Source organism: Mobula hypostoma, chromosome 28 (genome assembly GCF_963921235.1).
Source record: "Mobula hypostoma chromosome 28, sMobHyp1.1, whole genome shotgun sequence".
NCBI lineage: Eukaryota > Metazoa > Chordata > Chondrichthyes > Myliobatiformes > Myliobatidae > Mobula > Mobula hypostoma.
The window spans coordinates 22187931-22210618 of NC_086124.1; the positions used below are offsets into that span (position 1 = coordinate 22187931).

The 22688-nt window shown below is 58.0% G+C and overlaps 1 protein-coding gene across 4 annotated transcripts in view; it reads right to left on the bottom strand.

The window, feature by feature from the left end:
- Window positions 1-1781: 1781 nt before the first annotated feature.
- Window positions 1782-22688, bottom strand: part of araf (A-Raf proto-oncogene, serine/threonine kinase) — a 53315-nt gene continuing 32408 nt past the window's right edge. For all 4 annotated transcript variants that reach the window (XM_063035034.1, XM_063035035.1, XM_063035036.1 and 1 more), the window contains 10 exons: window positions 17631-17658; window positions 17265-17431; window positions 15345-15462; window positions 14796-14880; window positions 8671-8847; window positions 8094-8140; window positions 6815-6933; window positions 4815-4946; window positions 3151-3285; window positions 1782-2589 (listed from right to left, as the gene is read on the bottom strand). In XM_063035034.1, the coding sequence (XP_062891104.1) occupies window positions 2449-2589; window positions 3151-3285; window positions 4815-4946; window positions 6815-6933; window positions 8094-8140; window positions 8671-8847; window positions 14796-14880; window positions 15345-15462; window positions 17265-17431; window positions 17631-17658 (1149 nt within the window). In that variant the 3' untranslated portion in view covers window positions 1782-2448. The remainder of the gene's footprint in view (window positions 2590-3150; window positions 3286-4814; window positions 4947-6814; window positions 6934-8093; window positions 8141-8670; window positions 8848-14795; window positions 14881-15344; window positions 15463-17264; window positions 17432-17630; window positions 17659-22688) is intronic.

A 22688-nucleotide genomic window follows, 5' to 3' on the forward strand; every position in this document is an offset into this window, starting at 1 on the left:
ATCGACTGGACACAAGGAACCCCCTTCGAGTATCGCTGTCTCCCATCACCCCTCGATAGGACCGTCTCGTTGCATGACTTGGATGAGGGAATTAAATGCAGCATCTCCAAGTTTGCGGATGACACAAAGCTGGGTGGCAGTGTTAGCAGTGAGGAGGATGCTAAGAGGATGCAGGGTGACTTGGATAGGTTGGGTGAGTGGGCAAACTCATGGCAGATGCAATTTAATGTGGATAAATGTGAAGTTATCCACTTTGGTGGCAAAAATAGGAAAACAGATTATTATCTGAATGGTGGCCGATTAGGAAAAGGGGAGGTGCAACGAGACCTGGGTGTCATTATACACCAGTCATTGAAAGTGGGCATGCAGGTACAGCAGGCGGTGAAAAAGGCGAACGGTATGCTGGCATTTATAGCGAGAGGATTCGAGTACAGGAGCAGGGAGGTACTACTGCAGTTGTACAAGGCCTTGGTGAGACCACACCTGGAGTATTGTGTGCAGTTTTGGTCCCCTAATCTGAGGAAAGACATCTTTGCCATAGAGGGAGTACAAAGAAGGTTCACCAGATTGATTCCTGGGATGGCAGGTCTTTCATATGAAGAAAGACTGGATGAACTGGGCTTGTACTCGTTGGAATTTAGAAGATTGAGGGGGGATCTGATTGAAACGTATAAGATCCTAAAGGGATTGGACAGGCTAGATGCGGGAAGATTGTTCCCGATGTTGGGGAGGTCTAGAACGAGGGGTCACAGTTTGAGGATAGAGGGGAAGCCTTTTAGGACTGAGGTTAGGAAAAACTTCTTCACACAGAGAGTGGTGAATCTGTGGAATTCTCTGCCACAGCAAACTGTTGAGGCCAGTTCATTAGCTATGTTTAAAAGGAAGTTAGATATGGCCCTTGTGGCTACAGGGGTCAGGGGGTATGGAGGGAAGGCTGGGTTCTGAGTTGGATGATCAGCCATGATCATAATAAATGGCGGTGCAGGCTCGAAGGGCCGAATGGCCTACTCCTGCACCTATTTTCTATGTTTCTATGTTTCTAAACAAGCCCAGGGCTTCCACTGATTCAGCGATATTGGTGTGTTTCAATGATTCTATATGTTCATACGGGGAAAATATGCGGTGTGTTTAATATCCAAATGTTACTTAAAATGTTATGATGCTATTGACTTATAAGTGACTTATATAACCATATAAAAATTACAGCACGGAAACAGGCAATCTCGGCCCTTCTAGTCCGTGTCGAACGCTACTCTCACCTAGTCCCACTGACCTGCACTCAGCCCATAATCCTCCGTTCCTTTTCTGTCCATATACCTATCCAATTTTTCTTTAAATGATAATATCGAACCTGCCTCTACCACTTCTACTGGAAGTTCGTTGAACACTTACTTCAAGCTCCCCTGTCCTCCCCTGATAAGTGACTTATCACTATATTCATGCGAGGAAAATATGCGCTGTGTTTAATATTAAATTCATTAGATAAACCCTTTTAGAAACGAAATTGAGTGTATTAGCCACTTATCACCTATATTCCGGTCGTGATTAACAGCCCCTCCCCCTGCGAACAGAATCGCCAAAAACGATTTGTAGAAAAAAATTGGCACGTACACGCATGCGCACACAGGTGCCCGCGCAAGGCTTCATGGTCATGCTAGTCTTTCTCGGGACTCTTGTCCGTTGGCAACCCTAACACACCCTCCCCCTCTGGTTGGCCGGTCCGCAATGCAAAAAAGGTTGGGGACCCCTGTTATAGAGGATAGCTGAGTCACAGACCAGAGTTCAGTGTAAAATCGATTTTAATCCCAGAAGATTAGGAATGTGAAACATTGCATCCGATATCGAGGCAGGACTAAACTGCCTGGGTGGGCCGTGCCAGTGGTCACCGTGAGCCACAGAAGGGCTTCTCCGCTGACCCTGGGCAGAGGGTTACCGGGACACCAGCTCCTGGCACATGGGTCCATCCTGCTCCACGGAATGTCCGCAGCAATCAGTACAGTGGGACCTTCCCGACAGGAGAGGGGGATGGACCAGACTCCACACCCCACCAGGCAGCTTGAAACTAGTATGTAAGGCCACTGTTGGAACCCCTCAGAGGAGGAGGGGTAGGGTACAAAGCACCTGAGGATGAGGGCTCAGAGTGGAAGGATCTGGGAGGAGGACAAGGCGGGGGGGCAGAGATTTGAATCTTTGGAAATTGAGGAGGCCGAGTTTGAGAGTCCAGAAGACAAGGAGCCATGGACAAAAGGTACCAGGAGGTGAGGGGCCAGAGACGAAGGCCCTGGGGAAGTTACGTGAGATACTATGAAGACTCTGGCAATCACTGCCACTCTGGACACATATTTGGAGGGGGGGAGTGGAAACAGGGTGTGGGAGGGGGAAGAGTCTCCCTTCGGGGAGGGCAGGGTCGCCCTCTGGCAGAAATGATCAGGAAACCAGGGAAGGGCTCTAAGCCGGCACCAGGCGAGAGGTGGTGAGCAGGAAGGGGTTGAAGTCCTCGGCCTGGACCACGCGGTGGAGGGATGGCTCAGAGGCACTGCGCTCGATCTTGGGCAGAGAACGCTGCAGCATCTCGATGGAGGCCAGGATCTGAGGAGCATATACAGGGGTCACATATCACATGCCCACTCCTGTCCTCCCACTCTCTCCACCTCACCCCGATACTGAGAGTTCCTCCCTCTCCAAACCCCTTTGTCATTTCTGTGATACCCCCTTTGTAGTCCATCCCCAAATACCCTTTCTCGGTCAGTCCCTACCCTGTTCCCCCTTAGTCTGCGCAGTACACGTGCCCCATTCAATACCCCTTGCTGTCCGTCCCAGTACACCCTTCTCTGGTCCTCCCCCACCCTGTTCCTCCTCCCTCATCCTTCCAGTCTTTGGGACCCTGTCCCTCCTCTGCACCATTCTCCATTCCCATGACCCCCTCCCTCCCCCTCTCCCAGTCTTTGTGACTCTATCCCTTCCCTACATCCTTCCCCATTCCCATGACCCCCTCCCCCTCCCCGATCTTTTCCCAGTCTTTGTGACCCCCTCAATCTCCCACACCTCCCTGTCTCTGAGCCCCTCTCTCCCCAACACCCCACCCTGTCTCCGTGACCCCTCCCTCCCTAAGCTCTGGGAGGGAGGATGGTGGGGGTGGGATCTCCATACCTGGATGAAGAGGGGCCGCTCCTCACGTTTGAACTTGGTGCAGTCGACGATGAGCCTCCTCATGGCCTTGGGGCAGTTGCTGTGGACCTTGCTGAGGTCAGGACTCAGGTACCCACGGCCCACCATGAAGATAATCTGTGTTGGGGGGTGGGGGGAGCGAGGTGATGGGATACTGGTCAGCTCCTGCTCTTCCCACAGCTCTCCTTGTCTCCTCCACAGCCCACCTTATCCTCCCCGTACAATCCCCTTCTTCCCCACTCACCCAACCTGTACACCACTCCCTCCGCTGATCCATCCTCCCGCGTCCCACGAACGTGCAGGTTCGGTGAGTAAATCAAAGACCCCCAAGGTTCAGGTGAGGGAGGGAAGCTGTGAGGGTGATGGGCAGCATGGTTATGGGGTAGGAGAGTGAAGGGGGAAGGCAAGGGGGGGAAAGAGAGTGGGGCAGCAAAGGGGGAATGAGACAGAGGAGACCGCCATGAGGCAGCACTGAGTAAGAGGGCTCAGTAGGCATATACCTCAGACAGAGTCAGACTCCAGCCCAACGCTCAACAAACCGGGTGAGGGGCTGAGCGGGGGTCCACACTGAGGGAGCATAGCAGGCCCACCATGTTTTGCCTCCCTAGTTCACCCCAGTACTCCCTCCCTCGGCGTGCCCTTACCCCATTCCCCCTTTGTAGTCCATCCCCAAATACCCTTTCTCGGTCAGTCCCTACCCTGTTCCCCCTTAGTCTGCGCAGTACACGTGCCCCATTCAATACCCCTTGCTGTCCGTCCCAGTACACCCTTCTCTGGTCCTCCCCCACCCTGTTCCTCCTCCCTCATCCGTCCCAGTACACCCTTCCCCAGTCTGTCCCCACCCTGTCCGACTCCCTCATTCGTCTCAGGACACCCTTCTCCGGTCAGTTCCCACCCTGGTCTGACTCAGTATACCCTTCCCTGGTCAGTCCTCACCCTGTTCCCCCTCCCGAGACCACCCCAGTATACCTGTCCCTGCCCAGTACCGCTTGCAGTCCATCCCAGTACAGCCTTACCCAGTCTGCCCCCACCCTGTTCCTCCTCTCTCATCCGTCCCAGTACACCCTTCTCCGGTCTGTGTCCACCCTGTTTTCCCCCCCGGTCTGACTCAGTGCACCCTTCCCCAGTCTGTCCCCACCCTGTCCGACTCCCTCATCCGTCTCAGTACACCCTTCTCCGGTCAGTCCCCACCCTGGTCTGATTCAGTATACCTTTCCCTCGTCAGTTCCCACCCTGCTCCCCCTCCCGAGACCACCCCAGTACACCTGTCCCTGCCCAGTACCCCTTGCAGTCCGTCCCAGTACAGCCTTACTCAGTCTGTCCCCACCCTGTTCCTCCTCCCTCACCCGTCCCAGTACACCCTTCCCCAGTCTGTCCCCACCCTGTCTGACTCCCTAGTCTGTTTCAGTACACCTTTCTCCAGTCTGACTACACCCTTCCTCGGTCAGTCCCCACCCCGTTTCCCCTCCTGAGACTACCCCAGCACACCTGTCCCTGGCCAGTACCCCTTGCAGTCTGTCCCAGTACAGCCTTACTCAGTCTGTCCCCACCCTGTTCCTCCTCTGTACACCGTCTCAGTACGCCTGTCCCTGGGGTACTCCCACCCTGTTCCCCCTCCTTAGTCTGACCCTCCCCACTCCTGGTACCTGGTCACGGTTGCTGATGTGGGAGTAGGGGAGGGTCCCACTCATGATCTCGTACAGCACAATCCCGTAGGCATAGACATCCGACTGGAAGCTGTAGGGGTTGTTGTCCTGCATCCTGATCACCTCTGGAGCCTGGAAAGTAATGGAAAACGGGGAATGTGGGGGACCAGAGTGGAGATGAGCCGACAGGCGTGCACTGAGCACGTGGTGCTGAACAGACAGGAAACTCTTAAAATCTGCTCCGAGTATCCTGGGGTTCTGATGGCTTGGCACCCACCAGGACCCTATTTTCCACTCCTGTTAAACGCACCACTCCCTCCAACCTACAGGAACCCTATTCCCCACTCCCTTTGGAACTCCATATCCCAATCCCTTTAAACCCACCAGGACCCTGTTTACTGCTCCCTCCAAAGCTACAGGAACTCCATTTCCCACTCCCTTTAAACCCACTGCGATCCCGTGTCCCACTTACTTTAAACCCACCGGGACCCCGTATCTCGCTCCCTTTAAATCCACTGGGACCCCGTATCCCACTCCTTTTAAACCCACTGGGACCCCGTATCCCACTCCTTTTAAACCCACTGGGACCCCGTATCCCACTCCTTTTAAACCCACTGGGACCCCGTATCCCACTTACTTTAAACTCACTGGGACCCCGTATCCCGCTCCCTTTAAACCCACTGGGACCCCGTATCCCACTCCTTTTAAACCCACTGGGACCCCGTATCCCGCTCCCTTTTAAACCCACTGGGACCCCGTATCCCACTCCTTTTAAACCCACTGGGACCCCGTATCCCACTCCTTTTAAACCCACTGGGACCCCGTATCCCACTCCCTTTAAACCCACTGGGACCCCATATCCCACTCCCTTTAAACCCACTGGGACACCGTATCCCGCTCCCTTTTAAACCCACTGGGACCCCGTCTTCTGCTCCCTTTACACCCACTGGGACCCCGTATCCCGCTCCCTTTAAACCCACTGGGACACCGTATCCCGCTCCCTTTTAAACCCACTGGGACCCCATCTTCCGCTCCCTTTACACCCAGCGGGGCCCCGTTTCCCGCTCCCTTTGAACTCACTGGGACCCCGTTTCCCGCTCCCTTTGAACTCACTGGGACCCCGTTTACAGGTCCCCGTGTGGGCTAGGCACGCATCACAGAGGTACGCCTGGGCTGATTGCCAGCGTGAAGATGTCTGCTTCGCTGCTTTGTAACAATTTGTAATCGGCCTGCTGTCCGTATCTACATGCCTGTGATGAGCACACGGGGCAATAAACTGTGACATAGGCACAAAATGAGGCTATTCGGCCCATTGAGTCTGCTCCACCATTCCCTCATGGCTGACTGATTATCTCTCTCAACCCCATTCTCCCTGTAACCCTAGTAATCAAGGGCCTATTGACCTCCATTTCAAACATACCCAACGACTTGGCGTCCACAGATTCATCACCCTCTGGCTAAAGACTCATCGCTGTTCTAAATGGACGTCCTTCTAACCTGAGGCTGTGCCTTCTGGTCTGAGACTCCCCCACGACAGGCAACCTCCTCTCTACATCCACTCTATCCATGCCTCTCAACATTTGATAGGTTTCGATGAAATCCCCGATTCCTCTAAACTCTGGCCAGTACGGCTCAGAGCCATCACAAGCTTCTCGTACGTTAACCCTTTCACTCCCGGGATCATTCTTGTGAAACTCCCGGGACCCTCTGCAGTGAGGTCATTACACAGTGCGCTGAGGCTGACCCTTTCACTCCCAGGGTCATCCCGTAAACCGCCTTTTGGACGCTCGCTGATGCAGCGTATCCTCAGTGAAAAACAGGGCCCAAAAGCTGTGCACAATGGTGCTCAGAGAGTTCATTTTGTTCTTAAAGGATGTCCTCCTAATCTGAGGCTGTGCCCTTAGGTCCTAGACTCTCTCCACTATTGGAAACACGCTCTTACTTGGGGGAGGACGTGCTGTGGCCAGGAGAGGCAGAGGATCGCGTTCCCACCGACTCACCATCCAGAGGATCGAGCCACTGGGCTGCTCCACCTGCTGGGAACCGCTCCACCGCGATTTCACCGTCGCCAGGCCGAAATCGCCGATCTTCACCGTCAGGCCCTCGTGCAGGAAGATGTCTGAGTGCAGGGGGAGGGGGCCGTGAAGGAAAATGCACCAGAGAGGGAAGAGCCCAGCCACCCTTGCCCACTCCAGCACTGACCTGCTCCCCGTCCCTCCGGCACCCTCTCCCACCCATGGGTGCTTGCCCCTCCTCCTTGGACCTGCCGCTCCTGGCCTTCGAGTCACTCCCCACCTCGCTCTCTCATTCTCAAGCACTGAGACAGGGAGTTCAGCTCACTGAGCCTGTGGCTGTCCTCGAGAATGCGCGTACACCGAGCGTGTGGGGTGGGTGGGGGTTAACTGTCCCCCCGTGTGTGCAGGTGATGGACTGAATCTGGAGGGATGTTCCAATCAACTCCTCCCAGATTCTCCCCCACACCCACACACACTGGAGCAACCACTAACCCACCGATCCCGCACGTTCATCGGGACGTGGGAGGGAACTGGATCGATCGGGGGCGGTGGAGGCGGGCGGGGGGGAGATCACGTGGTCGCAGGGAGAATGTGCAAACTCCACACACGCTAACGCAGACACACACAACCCTGGTCTCAGGGGTCCCTGAGGGAGCAGATCTACCCCATCCTGTCACACTGGGTTCCCATCTCTTGGCTCTCCCTCCCCATCATCTGCACTGCAGGAGAAACCAACTCATCCACCAGGCGATGGGGGAGGGAGGGAGAGGGAATGGAGGATGGAGAGGGTGAGGGAGAGAGGGGGTAGAGGGAAAGGAAGAGAGAGGGAGAAGCAGTGAGGAGGGGGCGAGGGAGGAGGCGAGAAGGAGTGGAGGAGAGAGGGTTGGGAGAGGTGGGATAGTGGGAAGAGGTGAGAGGGGAGGGAGAGAGTGGTGTGAGGGAGGGGAAGGGGAGGAGGAGAGGGTGGGTAGTGGGACAGGGGAGTGGGGGAAGTTGAGGGGGAGGTTGAGGTGGGAGAGTGGTGAGGGGAGTGGAGAGGGTGGAGGTCAAGGGGTGAGGGGTGAAGGGGAGGGGAGGAGGGGAGGAGGAGAGGAGGAGGGAGAGGGGTGGGGGGTGAAGGGGAGGGAGAGGGGAGGAGGAGAGAAGGAGGGACAGGGGTTTGAGGGGAGCAAGTTTGTGGATGGGAAGCTGGGGTGCCCGGTCAGTGGCAGTGTACTGGTCCAAGGGAAGGGAAGAAGTTGGGGGAGACGAGCAGACAGGATACTGTTGGACTTTAGGTCACGGTGGATGATGTTCTTCGCGTGGAGGTAACTGCAAGAGATGGAGAGAAGGTTAGAGGGTGGGAACGAGGGGGAAGAGGCTGAAGTCGGGCTGAGAGCGTGGGAGATGGGAGACGAGTCTGAAACATCCCATTACCCACTCACCATCACCATGGAAACCAGAGGGTAGAGGTGGGAGCGTGAAGCCTCCATCCAAAGCCAAGCCCCAACTCCCCTACTGGTCCAATCGCACTGCCCTCCCCACAACCCTCTCACATTCAGAGACACTCAACCCCACCCCTGAATAACCATCCCCACCCATTCTTACCTGTTCCACCTCTGCACCCACAGAAGTCCCCACACAGAGTCACCAACCAGCCCTATCCCATCCCAGAATTTCCCCCCTCCCCCCCGCTGTTATCCACCTCCCTCAACATGCTGACCAGCCCCTACCATCCCCTCCCTCAGTGACCGGTAACCACACACCCTCTCACTGCATTTGGTCCCTCCTCTACCCAGTCAGGCTGACCAGCCCCTCCCTCCCCAACCAGTTTCCCCGCCAGGCGCGTCCGCGGTGCGTACTCCATGCCCTGTGCGGTCTGTCGGGCGACGTCGATAAGCTGCAGCGTGTCGAAGCGGGTCTCCAGGACGTGGATGTGCCTGTACAGGCTGCTGCCCTCGCACCACTGCGTGACGATTGCCATCCGCGGCTTCGACATGAACCCCATGAAGAGCAGGATGTTCACGTGCCTCGTCTTCCTGTGGGGGCGATGGGAGGGGGCAGTTAGTGTGGGCAGCACGTTCCAATCCCTTAGTGCCACCTCCCGGGATCAAACCCCCACTGGAACAAACAGAACACCCCTCGTCGGAATCAAATTGAACACCCCGCCGGGAACAAAACTCCTACCGGGTCCCAGGTCTGAACCAGAGACTCCCATCGGGTCCCAGGTCTGAACCAGACGCCCACCGGGTCCCAGGTCTGAACCAGAGACTCCCAACGGGTCCCAGGTCCGAACCAGACTCCCACCGGGTCCCAGTTCCAAAACAGACTCCCACCGGGTCCCAGCTCCGAACCAGACTCCCACCGGGTTCCAGGTCCGAACCAGACTCCCAACGGGTCCCAGCTCCGAAACAGACTCCCACCGGGTCCCAGGTCCGAACCAGACACCCACCGGGTCCCAGCTCTGAACCAGACGCCCACCGGGTCCCGGGTCTGAACCAGACTCCCACCGGGTCCCGGCTCCGAACCAGAGACTCCCACCGGGTCCCAGGTCCGAACCAGACTCCCACTGGGTCCCAGATCCGACCCAGACTCCCACCGGGTTCCAGGTCCGAAACCAGACTCCCACCGGGTCCCAGGTCCGAAACAGACTCCCACTGGGTCCCAGGTCCGAATCAGAGACTCCCACCGGGTCCCAGGTCCGAACCAGAGACTCCCACCGGGTCCCAGGTCCGAACCAGAGACTCCCACCGGGTCCCAGCTCCAAAACAGACTCCCACCGGAACCAGACGCCCACCGGGTCCCAGCTCTGAACCACAGACTCCCAACGAGTCCCAGGTCCGAACCAGACTCCCACCGGGTCCCAGCTCCGAACCAGACTCCCACCGGGTTCCAGCTCCGAACCAGACTCCCACCGGGTCCCAGCTCTGAAACAGACTCCCACCGGGTCCCAGGTCTGAACCAGACTCCCACCGGGTCCCGGGTCCGAACCAGACGCCCACCGGGTCCCAGCTCTGCACCAGACGCCCACTGGGTCCCGGGTCCGAACCAGACTCCACTGGGTCCCAGCTCCGAACCAGACTCCCACCGGGTTCCAGGTCCGAACCAGACTCCCACCGGGTCCCAGCTCCGAAACAGACTCCCACCGGGTCCCAGGTCTGAAACAGACTCCCACCGGGTCCCAGGTCCGAATCAGAGACTCCCACCAGGTCCTAGGTCCGAACCAGAGACTCCCACCGGGTCCCAGGTCCGAACCAGAGACTCCCACCGGATCCCAGGTCCGAACCAGACTCCCACCGGGTCCCAGCTCCGAACCAGACTCCCACCGGGTTCCAGGTCCGAGACAGACTCCCACCGGGTTCCAGGTCCGAAACAGACTCCCACCGGGTCCCAGGCCCAAAACAGACTCCCACCGGGTCCCAGGTCCGAACCAGACTCCCACCGGGTCCCAGCTCCGAAACAGACTCCCACCGGGTCCCAGGTCCGAAACAGACTCCCACCGGGTCCCAGGTCCGAATCAGAGACTCCCACCGGGTCCTAGGTCCGAACCAGAGACTCCCACCGGGTCCCAGGTCCGAACCAGAGACTCCCACCGGGTCCCAGGTCCGAACCAGACTCCCACCGGGTCCCAGGTCCGAACTAGACTCCCACCGGGTCCCAGCTCCGAACCAGACACCCACCGGGTCCCAGCTCTGAACCAGACGCCCACCGGGTCCCAGCTCTGAACCAGACTCCCACAAGGTCCAGGGTCCGAACCAGACTCCCACCGGGTTCCAGGTCCGAACCAGACTCCCACCGGGTCCCAGGTCCGAAACAGACTCCCACTGGGTCCCAGCTCGGAACCAGACTCCCACCGGGTTCCAGGTCCGAACCAGACTCCCACCGGGTCCCAGCTCCAAACCAGACTCCCACCAGGTCCCAGCTCCGAGACAGACTCCCACCGGGTCCCAGGTCCGAATCAGAGACTCCCACCGGGTCCTATGTCCGAACCAGAGACTCCCACCAGGTCCCAGGTCCGAACCAGAGACTCCCACCGGGTCCCAGCTCTGAACCAGACGCCCACCGGGTCCCAGCTCTGAACCAGAGACTCCCAACGGGTCCCAGGTCCGAACCAGACTCCCACCGGGTCCCAGCTCCGAACCAGACACCCACCGGGTCCCAGCTCTGAACCAGACGCCCACCGGGTCCCGGGTCCGAACCAGACTCCCACCGGGTCCCAGCTCCGAAACAGACTCCCACCGGGTCCCAGGTCTGAACCAGACTCCCACCGGGTCCCGGGTCCGAACCAGACACCCACCGGGTCCCGGGTCTGAACCAGACGCCCACCGGGTCCCGGGTCTGAACCAGACTCCCACCGGGTCCCGGCTCTGAACCAGAGACTCCCACCGGGTCCCAGGTCCGAACCAGACTCCCACTGGGTCCCAGCTCCAAACCAGACTCCCACCGGGTTCCAGGTCCGAACCAGACTCCCACCGGGTCCCAGGTCTGAAACAGACTCCCACCGGGTCCCAGGTCCGAATCAGAGACTCCCACCAGGTCCTAGGTCCGAACCAGAGACTCCCACCGGGTCCCAGGTCCGAACCAGAGACTCCCACCGGATCCCAGGTCCGAACCAGACTCCCACCGGGTTCCAGGTCCGAACCAGACTCCCACCGGGTCCCAGGTCCGAACCAGACTCCCACCGGGTCCCAGCTCCGAAACAGACTCCCACCGGGTCCCAGGTCCGAACCAGACTCCCACCGGGTCCCAGTTCCGAAACAGACTCCCACCGGGTCCCAGGTCCGAAACAGACTCCCACCGGGTCCCAGGTCCGAATCAGAGACTCCCACCGGGTCCCAGGTCCGAACCAGAGACTCCCACCGGGTCCCAGGTCCGAACCAGAGACTCCCACCGGGTCCCAGGTCCGAACCAGAGACTCCCACCGGGTCCCAGGTCCGAACCAGACTCCCACCGGGTCCCAGGTCCGAACTAGACTCCCACCGGGTCCCAGCTCTGAACCAGACACCCACCGGGTCCCAGCTCTGAACCAGACGCCCACCGGGTCCCAGCTCTGAACCAGACTCCCACAAGGTCCCGGGTCCGAACCAGACTCCCACCGGGTTCCAGGTCCGAACCAGACTCCCACCGGGTCCCAGGTCCGAAACAGACTCCCACTGGGTCCCAGCTCGGAACCAGACTCCCACCGGGTTCCAGGTCCGAACCAGACTCCCACCGGGTCCCAGCTCCAAACCAGACTCCCACCAGGTCCCAGCTCCGAGACAGACTCCCACCGGGTCCCAGGTCCAAAACAGACTCCCACCGGGTCCCAGGTCCGAATCAGAGACTCCCACCGGGTCCCAGGTCCGAACCAGAGACTCCCACCGGGTCCCAGGTCCGAACCAGAGACTCCCACCGGGTCCCAGGTCCGAACCAGAGACTCCCACCGGGTCCCAGCTCCGAACCAGACGCCCACCGGGTCCCAGCTCTGAACCAGAGACTCCCAACGGGTCCCAGGTCCGAACCAGACTCCCACCGGGTCCCAGCTCCGAACCAGACACCCACCGGGTCCCAGCTCTGAACCAGACACCCACCGGGTCCCGGGTCCGAACCAGACTCCCACCGGGTCCCAGCTCCGAAACAGACTCCCACCGGGTCCCAGGTCTGAACCAGACTCCCACCGGGTCCCGGGTCCGAACCAGACACCCACCGGGTCCCGGGTCTGAACCAGACGCCCACCGGGTCCCGGGTCTGAACCAGACTCCCACCGGGTCCTAGGTCTGAACCAGACTCCCACTGGGTCCCAGCTCCGAACCAGACTCCCACCGGGTTCCAGGTCCGAACCAGACTCCCACCGGGTTCCAGGTCCGAACCAGACTCCCACCGGGTTCCAGGTCCGAACCAGACTCCCACCGGGTCCCAGGTCCGAAACAGACTCCCACCGGGTCCCAGGTCCGAAACAGACTCCCACCGGGTCCCAGGTCCGAAACAGACTCCCACCGGGTCCCAGGTCCGAATCAGAGACTCCCACCGGGTCCCAGGTCCGAACCAGAGACTCCCACCGGGTCCCAGGTCCGAACCAGAGACTCCCACCGGGTCCCAGGTCCGAACCAGAGACTCCCACCGGGTCCCAGGTCCGAACCAGACTCCCACCGGGTCCCAGGTCCGAACCAGACTCCCACCGGGTCCCAGGTCCGAACCAGACTCCCACCGGGTCCCAGGTCCGAACCAGAGACTCCCACCGGGTCCCAGGTCCGAACCAGACTCCCACCGGGTCCCAGGTCCGAACCAGACTCCCACCGGGTCCCAGGTCCGAACCAGACTCCCACCGGGTCCCAGGTCCGAACCAGAGACTCCCACCGGGTCCCAGGTCCGAACCAGAGACTCCCACCGGGTCCCAGGTCCGAACCAGAGACTCCCACCGGGTCCCAGGTCCGAACCAGAGACTCCCACCGGGTCCCAGGTCCGAACCAGACTCCCACCGGGTCCCAGCTCTGAACCAGACACCCACCGGGTCCCAGCTCTGAACCAGACGCCCACCGGGTCCCAGCTCTGAACCAGACTCCCACAAGGTCCCGGGTCCGAACCAGACTCCCACCGGGTTCCAGGTCCGAACCAGACTCCCACCGGGTCCCAGGTCCGAAACAGACTCCCACCGGGTCCCAGCTCGGAACCAGACTCCCACCGGGTTCCAGGTCCGAACCAGACTCCCACCGGGTCCCAGCTCCAAACCAGACTCCCACCAGGTCCCAGCTCCGAGACAGACTCCCACCGGGTCCCAGGTCCAAAACAGACTCCCACCGGGTCCCAGGTCCGAATCAGAGACTCCCACCGGGTCCTATGTCCGAACCAGAGACTCCCACCAGGTCCCAGGTCCGAACCAGAGACTCCCACCGGGTCCCAGCTCCAAAACAGACTCCCACCGGGTCCCAGCTCCGAACCAGACGCCCACCGGGTCCCAGCTCTGAACCAGAGACTCCCAACGGGTCCCAGGTCTGAACCAGACTCCCACCGGGTCCCAGCTCCGAACCAGACACCCACCGGGTCCCAGCTCTGAACCAGACACCCACCGGGTCCCGGGTCCGAACCAGACTCCCACCGGGTCCCAGCTCCGAAACAGACTCCCACCGGGTCCCAGGTCTGAACCAGACTCCCACCGGGTCCCGGGTCCGAACCAGACACCCACCGGGTCCCGGGTCTGAACCAGACGCCCACCGGGTCCCGGGTCTGAACCAGACTCCCACCGGGTCCCGGCTCTGAACCAGAGACTCCCACCGGGTCCCAGGTCCGAACCAGACTCCCACTGGGTCCCAGCTCCGAACCAGACTCCCACCGGGTTCCAGGTCCGAACCAGACTCCCACCGGGTCCCAGGTCCGAAACAGACTCCCACCGGGTCCCAGGTCCGAATCAGAGACTCCCACCGGGTCCCAGGTCCGAACCAGAGACTCCCACCGGGTCCCAGGTCCGAACCAGAGACTCCCACCGGGTCCCAGGTCCGAACCAGAGACTCCCACCGGGTCCCAGGTCCGAACCAGAGACTCCCACCGGGTCCCAGGTCCGAACCAGACTCCCACCGGGTCCCAGGTCCGAACCAGACTCCCACCGGGTCCCAGCTCTGAACCAGACACCCACCGGGTCCCAGCTCTGAACCAGACGCCCACCGGGTCCCAGGTCTGAACCAGACTCCCACCGGGTCCCGGGTCCGAACCAGACTCCCACCGGGTCCCAGGTCCGAACCAGACACCCACCAGGTCCCAGCTCTGAACCGGACTCTCACTGTGTTCCAGAATCAATAAACTCTCACTGTGTCCTGGGATCAAAGAAACTCCTACTGGGAATGAACAAACTCCCAGTGTCCTGGGACCAACACAACCCTCACTGCGTCCTGCGCACCCATGCTCCCTTCCCAGGGAAGCTCCTCACACAGATGGACACAGGCTGCCCAAGGAGAGACTCTACCACGATAGGACTGTGATACCAACAGACCGAAAACACGCCCCTTGGACGTACCTCAACACCTGTACCTCATTCTTAAAGGCGTGAAACTGCTCGGGGGTAGCACATGTCACTTTCAGGATCTTGATGGCCACGTCACCTGGGGCAGGGGCACAGGAGCAACATCAGACGGAGGAATGGCAGGGGTCTGGGGGACACGGCGGGTGTTTTCGGGGACGATGGGGGAGGTTTTGTGGGAACAACCGGATGCAGGGTCGCAGTGTTGTGAGGGAAGGGCTTACTAATGGATGAACAGGTGGTTACAGACTGTGGAGGGGGTTAAGAGTGGGGATAGGCTATGGATGGTTAGCGGTTACGGATGGGGAGGGGGTTAACGGATGGGGAGGGGGTTACGGACGGGGAGGGGGTTACGGACAGGGAGGGGGTTACGGACAGGGAGGGGGTTACCGATGGGGAGGGGGTTACAGTCGGGGAGGGAGTTATGGATGGGGAGGAATTACTGGTGGGGGGGGGATGGTATTACCAGTGGGTGGAAGGGGGGGAATTGGGAGGAGTGGGAATTATGGGTGATGGGGAAGGAGTTACGGATGGGGGGGTCCATACCGTGCCATTTGGCCTTGAAGACTGTCCCGAAGGAGCCGGAGCCAATTCGTTTCTGGATGTTAATTTCACTGTTGGGAATCTCCCAGTAAAAGCTGGAATCCCGGTGGGCCCGGACCCTCTGGAACCGAGAGAGACACCACGTCAGACCTGGTCACCCCTCATCACAACCCATCAGACACGGTCCGACCCCGTCAACCCCAACAGACCCCATCGGACCTCATTAGCCCGGCCCTTCTGAGAGAGTGAGAGTGAGAGAGAGGGGGAGAGAGTGAGGGGGAGGGGAGAGAGGGGGGAGGGGAGAGAGGGGGAGGGGGGAGGGGAGAGAGGGGGAGGGGAGAGAGGAGAGAGGGGGGAGGGGAGAGAGGGGGGAGGGGAGAGAGGTGGGAGGGGAGAGGGGGGAGGGGAGAGAGGGAGGGGAGGAGGGGAGAGGGAGAGAGAGAGGGGAGAGAGAGGGAAAGGGGAGAGAGGGAAGGGGAGAGAGGGGAAGGGGAGAGAGGGAAAGGGGGAGAGAGGGAAAGGGGGAGAGAGGGAAAGGGGGAGAGAGGGAAAGGGGGAGAGAGGGAAAGGGGGAGAGAGGGAAGGGAGAGAGGGAAAGGGGGAGAGAGGGAAAGGGGAGAGAGGGAAAGGGGAGAGAGGGAAAGGGGAGAGAGGGAAAGGGGGAGAGAGGGAAAGGGGGAGAGAGGGAAAGGGGGAGAGAGGGAAAGGGGGAGAGAGGGAAAGGGGGAGAGAGGGAAAGGGGGAGAGAGGGAAGGGGGAGAGGGGGAAAGGGGAGAGGGGGAGAGAGGGGGGAGGGGGAGAGAGGGGGAGGGGGGGAGAGAGGGGGAGGGGGGAGGGGGAGAGAGGGGGAGGGGGGAGACGGAGAGAGATGGGAGGAGGTGGGTAGGAGGGGGTAAGGGGTTGTGGCGAGGTGGAGGAGGGAGGAGGAAGGGGAGAGGAGGGAGGAGGAAGGGGAGGAGGGAGGAGGAAGGGGAGAGGAGGGAGGAGGGAAGGAGGGGGTAGGGGGTAGAGGCGGAAGGGGAGGAGGGAGGAGTGAGGTGGGGGTAGGAGGGAAGAGGGAGGGAGGGAGGGGGAGTGAAGGAATGAATAGATCTTTGTTAACAAGGAGAAGGGGTGAGAGAGACAGCTGCTCCATATCTTTACCTGCAGAGGCTGGTACTCTGGGGAAGGAGGGAAGGAGGAAAGGGGGAAGGGAGGGGGGAGGGAAGGAGGAAAGGGGGAAGGGAGGGGGGAGGGAGGAGGAGGAGGAGGAGGGGAGGGAGGAGGAGGAGGGGAGGAGAGAGAGGGAGGAGGGGAGGGAGGAGGAGGAGGAGGAGGGGAGGGAGGAGGAGGAGGGGAGGGAGGAGGAGGAGGGGAGGAGAGAGAGGGAGGAGGGGAGGAGAGAGAGGGAGGAGGGGAGGAGAGAGAGGGAGGAGGGGAGGAGAGAGAGGGAGGAAGGGGAAGGAGGTAGAAGGGGTAGCAGTGACGTGAGGGTAGGAGTGGTGGGGGTAGGAGGGAGGGAGGGAGGGAGGGAGGAGGAAGGAAGGAGGGAGGGAGGGGGTAGGAGGAAGGGAAGGAGGGGGTGGGAAGGAGGGGGTGGGGGGAGGGGTAGGACGGAGGAAGAGAGTGGGTAGGAGGGAGGGAGTGGGTAGGAGGGAGGGAGAGAGTGGGTAGGAGGGAGAGAGTGGGTAGGAGGGAGGGAGAGGTAGGAAGGAGGAGAAAGGGGAGGAGGGAGATGAAGGAGTGAATAGACCCTTGTTAACAAGCGGCGGGTGGTGCCAAGGCAGCCAGCAAGAACAAGCTGGAGGAGAGGCTGTACTCGGTTCTGTCGCAAGATGGAAGAAGATGGAGGTGCATAGCCGCCAACCGCGGATTCGGGACGGCACCCCCTGACTGACTGAACAAGGAGAAGGGGTGAGAGAGGCATCTGCTCCGCGTCTTTACCTGCAGAGGCTGGTACTCCCGGGGTCCGGTTATCCGAGGAGCCGTCGCCGCGCCCAGACCGCTGACCACTCTCCTCCTGTCCTCAGGGGCAGAGGACTTCCTCTCCCGTCCTGTCGTTGTCGACATCCCCTGGGGGCAGGCTGAGTGCGGAGGGCTGGGTGAATGTCCTGTGGGGTGGTGAGGAGACTCAGTCAGTCAGCTCCACACTGCCCGGTCTGCAGAATCATCTCAAGCAACCACCCCTCCCTCCCTCCCCAATGTGCTGATCTGCCACCCTCCCTCCACAACACCCGATCGGGGGGTGGGGGGGGGAAGAGAGGGTGGGGGTGGCTGGAAGTGAGAAGGGGGCAGGAAGGTTAAACTCACCCGGACTGGCCTGGGATTTTAATACATCCTGCAAAGGAAGGGGATTAAGCTTGTTAGAACAGGAAATAACCCAGACACACGTGGACATCCCTCCCCTCCCTTGACCCCAATAGTGACCCCCGCTCCCACCCTGAACCCTGATACAGACCCAAACCTACTGTCCCCTCCCTCTGCATCAAACCTCTCCCACCCCCTCCGTATCTCGAAATAACTGAATCACTTCCTGCCCTCGGACTGAAGGCATCTCCCCTCCACCTCTGTCCCGAATGGTCAACTTGCTCTGCAGACTCCCCAGCTGGAGGGGGACTTCCCTCCCTCTCAGGAGTCGATCCAATAAACCTGCTCCCGCCATCCTTCCCGGAGCACGGGGGCCTGCAATGCTCGAGGTACGCTCTTCCCGGGGATCAGTGAATTGGAGCAAGTCCCCTCCTCTCCGCTCCATCCCCAGTGAGGGCTGACATGCCACCTGCCTGACTCTGTTCCGGCCTTCCTAACATCACCACTGTTCCTCTCCCTCCTCTAAAGCTGCCTGACCCTCCGGAAATTGCACGAACACAAGAGACTTTGCAGACGCAGGAAATCCAGAGCAACACCCACAAAGTGCTGAAGGAACTCAGCAGGTCAGGCAGTTGACATTTCAGGCTGAGAAAAGTCATCAGGACTGGAAAGGAACGGGGTAGAAGCCAGAATAAGAAGGTGCGGGGGGGTGGGGGGGAGTGGTGGTGGAGTACACACTGGCAGGTGATAGGTGAGACCAGGTGAGGGGTAAGGTGGGTTGGCAGAGGTGGGGGTTGAAGTGAGAAACTGGGAGGTGATAGGTGGAAGAGGGTGAGGAAGTACTCTAAGTTTGAGAAATCGATGTTCATGCAGTCTCATTGGAGGCCACCCAGAGGGTGTATGAGGCGTTGCTCCCCCAGCCTGAGTTTGGCCTCAATGTGGTGGTAGAGGAGGCTGTGGACCAATGTGTCAGAATGGGACTGAGGAGTTGAACTGACATGGTTGGCCAGCGGGAAATCCCGCCTTCTGTGGCGGACGGAGCGAAGGTGCTTGAGGAGGGCGGTCCCCAAACGTAGAGGAGACTATACTGGCAGCACCGGATACAGTGGACCACTCTGACAGGCTCGAGAGTGCGAAGTGTCGCCTCACCTGGAAGGAGTGTTTGGGGCCCTGAGTGGTGGTGAGGGAGGAGGTGTAGCACATGCTGCACGATCAGGAAAACACCTCGAGGCATCTTCTGGTTTTATTACAGATGTGTGTCTGCAGCTGTTTTTTTGTGCCCTCATCTGGACCAGTTGTGATTAAAGCCTTATTAAAGCGTTGGGGACAGTTCAGGGTCTAACTAGACCCATACTTGCTGTCCTTTGGAAATACTTCTGCTTCTGTCATTCTTGGGGCTCCTTACACCCTGGAGAAGTTAATAAACCCAAGTGATTCGCAGATGCTGGAATTCCACAGCAAGACACAAAACGCTGGAGGAATTCAGTAGGTTTCGGGCAGAGATCCTGCTTCAGGAGTGGAAGGGAAGGGGGTAGTAGCCAGAAGTTAATGAGAAATTAATGTCTTCTTATTTATGGGAAGACGTTGGGGGCAGAATGGAAGTTCACTGAACCGATGGGTGGGTTGTCAATAAGATAGAGGAGCGTAATCAGGCCATTTGGCCCATTGAGTCTACTCTACTATTCCATCATGGCTGATTTATTATCCCTCTCAAATCCTTTCTCCTGCCTTCTCCACGTAACCTTTAACACACTGACTAATCAAGAACATAACAACCTCTGCTTTAAATATTTGCAGTGACTGCCTCCACAGCTGTCTGGCAATGAATTCCACAGATTCACCACCCTCTGGTTAAAGACATTCCTCCTCAGCTCTATTCTAAGGGGACATTCCTCTATTCTGAGGCTCTGGTGGGAAGAGAGGGAGGGGGAGAGGGGGATGGAAAGAGGAAGGGAGGGAGAGGGAAGGAGGAAGGGAGGGAGAGGGAAGGAGGAAGGGAGGGAGAGGGAAGGAGGAAGGGAGGGAGAGGGAAGGAGGAAGGGAGGGAGAGGGAAGGAGGAAAGGAGGGAGGAGAGGGAGAGGGGAGAGGATGTGAGGGAGGCAGAGGGAAGGAGGAAAGGAGGGAGGAGAGGGGAAGGGGTGGGAGGGAGGCAGAGGGTGAGGGGGAAGGGAGGGAGAGGGAGAGACTCAATCAGCGAGGGGGGGGGGTGAGAGGTGACCAGGAAGTGAGTAAGAATGTGGAGGTGAGATTACAATCAGATTGGATTTCTTAATGAGGCCATTTGGCCTGTTGTAGCCATACTGGCTCACAGAAGTTGACCCATTTCTTGCCACTAATTCTACCCCCCAGCCCAACATTCTTTTGCCTCAGATTCTACACCTCACCGACTCACAGTGGGTGGGTTGGAGGGAGGTGGGGGGTCAATTTAGTGGCTGCTGAATCTACTGTTGGTGTGGTGGTGACAGAGAGAGGGAGAAGAGACTTGTCAGGATGTTGTCTGGAGTGGAGAGCTGTCTTTATAAGGACAGACTGGATAGGCTGTGTTTACTCTCACTTCATGACACGTGTGAGTGATGATAAACCTGATTCTGGTATGGTTCTCCATTGTGGACTGAGAGTGGGAAGGGGGGGCAGGGAGAAGGGGAACCAGGGTTGTGAGAAGGGGAAGGGAGAGGGGAGGGAGCAGGAAGCACCAGAGGGACATTCTGCAATGAACCAATAAACCGGTTGTTCGGAATCAAATGACCTTGCCTGGTGTCTCAGGGCTGGGTGTGTTTGCACCCGCACCCCTGGCACTCACTGTCTGCCGCCCGTCCCACACCCCTCCCGCGGCGCTCCACCCTCGCCATTCGCAACAGCCTGTGCTCCCGCCAGACTTGCAAACTCGCTCTCTGCTCCACGTTGACAAAGTACAGTACACTACAAAAGCCTCAGGAACCTAGCTATATATATATATATATATATTTTGCACAGTACTGTACAATGCTGAGATTAATTTTCTTGCAGGTATTCACAGTCAATACAAAAAAACCACAATAGAAGCACTGAAAAACAACATCCAACAGGATGGACAAACAGCCAATGTCCAAGACACAGCAATCTGTGAAGTAAAAAAATAAATGAATAAACAAACAAGAGGTACGGCCTGGATGTGGGCCGTACCCTCCAAATACCTGAACCTGCATCTCGGTTTTTTACTACCTTATTTTCCATTTTTCTAATTTTTCTATTTATGATTTCTAATTTAAAATTTTAATATTTACTATCGATTTGTAATCCAGGGAGCGGGAAGCGCAGAATCAAATATCACTATGATGATTGTACGTTCTAGTATCAATTGTTTGGCGACAATAAAGTATAAAGTCTCGAGGAAATGAGATAAAAAGAACCCATAAGCTATGGGAACAGTTATGGGGTGACTGAAGTTATCCCCTTTGGCTCAAGAGCCTGACGGTTGAGGGTTAATAACATCCAGGGGAGTCTCTTCTGTTCTCTCTCCATCACTGGCACATTGGAGGCTGAGGGTGACAGTACAAATGTTTAAGGATAGACAGTTAAGGGTTGTTTTCCCCAGGGCAGAGGGGTCTTAGACTAGAGGGCACAGGTTTAAGGTGAGGGGGGAGAGATTTAAACGTCCTCACACGGAGGGTGGTGGGATGAGCTACCAGAGGAAGTGGAAGAGGTGGGTACAACGACGACATTTAAGTGGAAGGGTATTTGCATAGGAAAGGTTTGAGGGATATGGGCCAAACGAAGTAAGCTCAGGCATGCACGGACGGGTTGGGCTGTGTCTGCACTGTATGACTGCAAGATTTGGTGAACGCTTGTCTGCCTGCGTTTCTCAGGGATGTTCTGCCCATTTCGCCGACAGTTCCTGTTGGGGAACGTCCACATCTAGCTCTGCTTGCCTCTGCAGCTGCCTACCAGACCCTTATACCCTCAACCGGGAGACGCGGGAGCGAAGCGATCACTGTGACGCTGCTACAGTGCGGGGCGTCAGAGTCTGGAGCTCAGTTCCAGTGTCCTCTGTAAAAAGCTTGCACATTCTCCACCCGCGACTGTGTGGGTTTCCTCTGGGTGCTCCGGTTTCCTCCCACGGTCCAGAGAAGTACCAGTTAGTAGGTTAATTGGTCACTGTAAATTGTCCTGTGATTAGGCTAAGCTGGGTTGCTGAGCGGCGTGACTCGTTGGGCCAGAAGGGCCTGTTCTGCATTACATCTCGGAATAAAATATACTACTGAATACAGAACAGGAGAAAGATTTAATGGGTACATGAGGAGCAACTTTGTCACCCAAAGGGTGATCCGTATGCAGAACGAGCTGCCAGAGGAAGTAGTTGAGGTAGGTACATGAACCACTTTTAAAAGACACTTGGACAGTTACACGGATAGGAAAGATTTAGTGGGGTACGGACCAAATGTGGTCAAAAGGAAAAGTCTGTAAAGCTTCAGAAGTTACGATCAAACGAAGCACATGAGGAGCATAAAGAAACCAAGAAAGATCTAAAGAAGCTAATTAGGAAAGCCAAGGAGGGGCCCTTGTTGAGTTGGATGAAGGTGAATCCCAACGCATTCTATACATCAAGAACAAGAGGATAATTAGGGAGAGGAGGGACCACTCAAGAATAAAGGGGGAGGCACCTGCTTGGATGAGGAGAATGTGAGAATGTGAGTGAGGTACTTAATGAGCACTTTGCTTCAGTATTTATCAATGAAGAGGATATGGAGGACCAGGAGATCAGTGCTGAGTGCATAAATATATTAGGATGTTTAGAGGTCAAGGAGGAAGAAGTGTTGGGCCTCCTAATGAGTATTAAGGTGGGTAAGTCCCCAAGGCCTGATAGGATTTACTTCAGGTTATTGACGGAGGCAAGAGATGAGATTCCGGATCCTTGACCAGTATCTTCATCTCCTCTGTAGCCACAGGCGAGGTCCTGGAAGACTGGCGAGTGGCTAATGTTATACCTCTATTTAGGTAGGGAACAAGGGAACTATAGATAGCCGAGTCTCCATCATTTGTAGGGAAATTGCTGGAGAAAATTTTCAGGGATAGGATATATG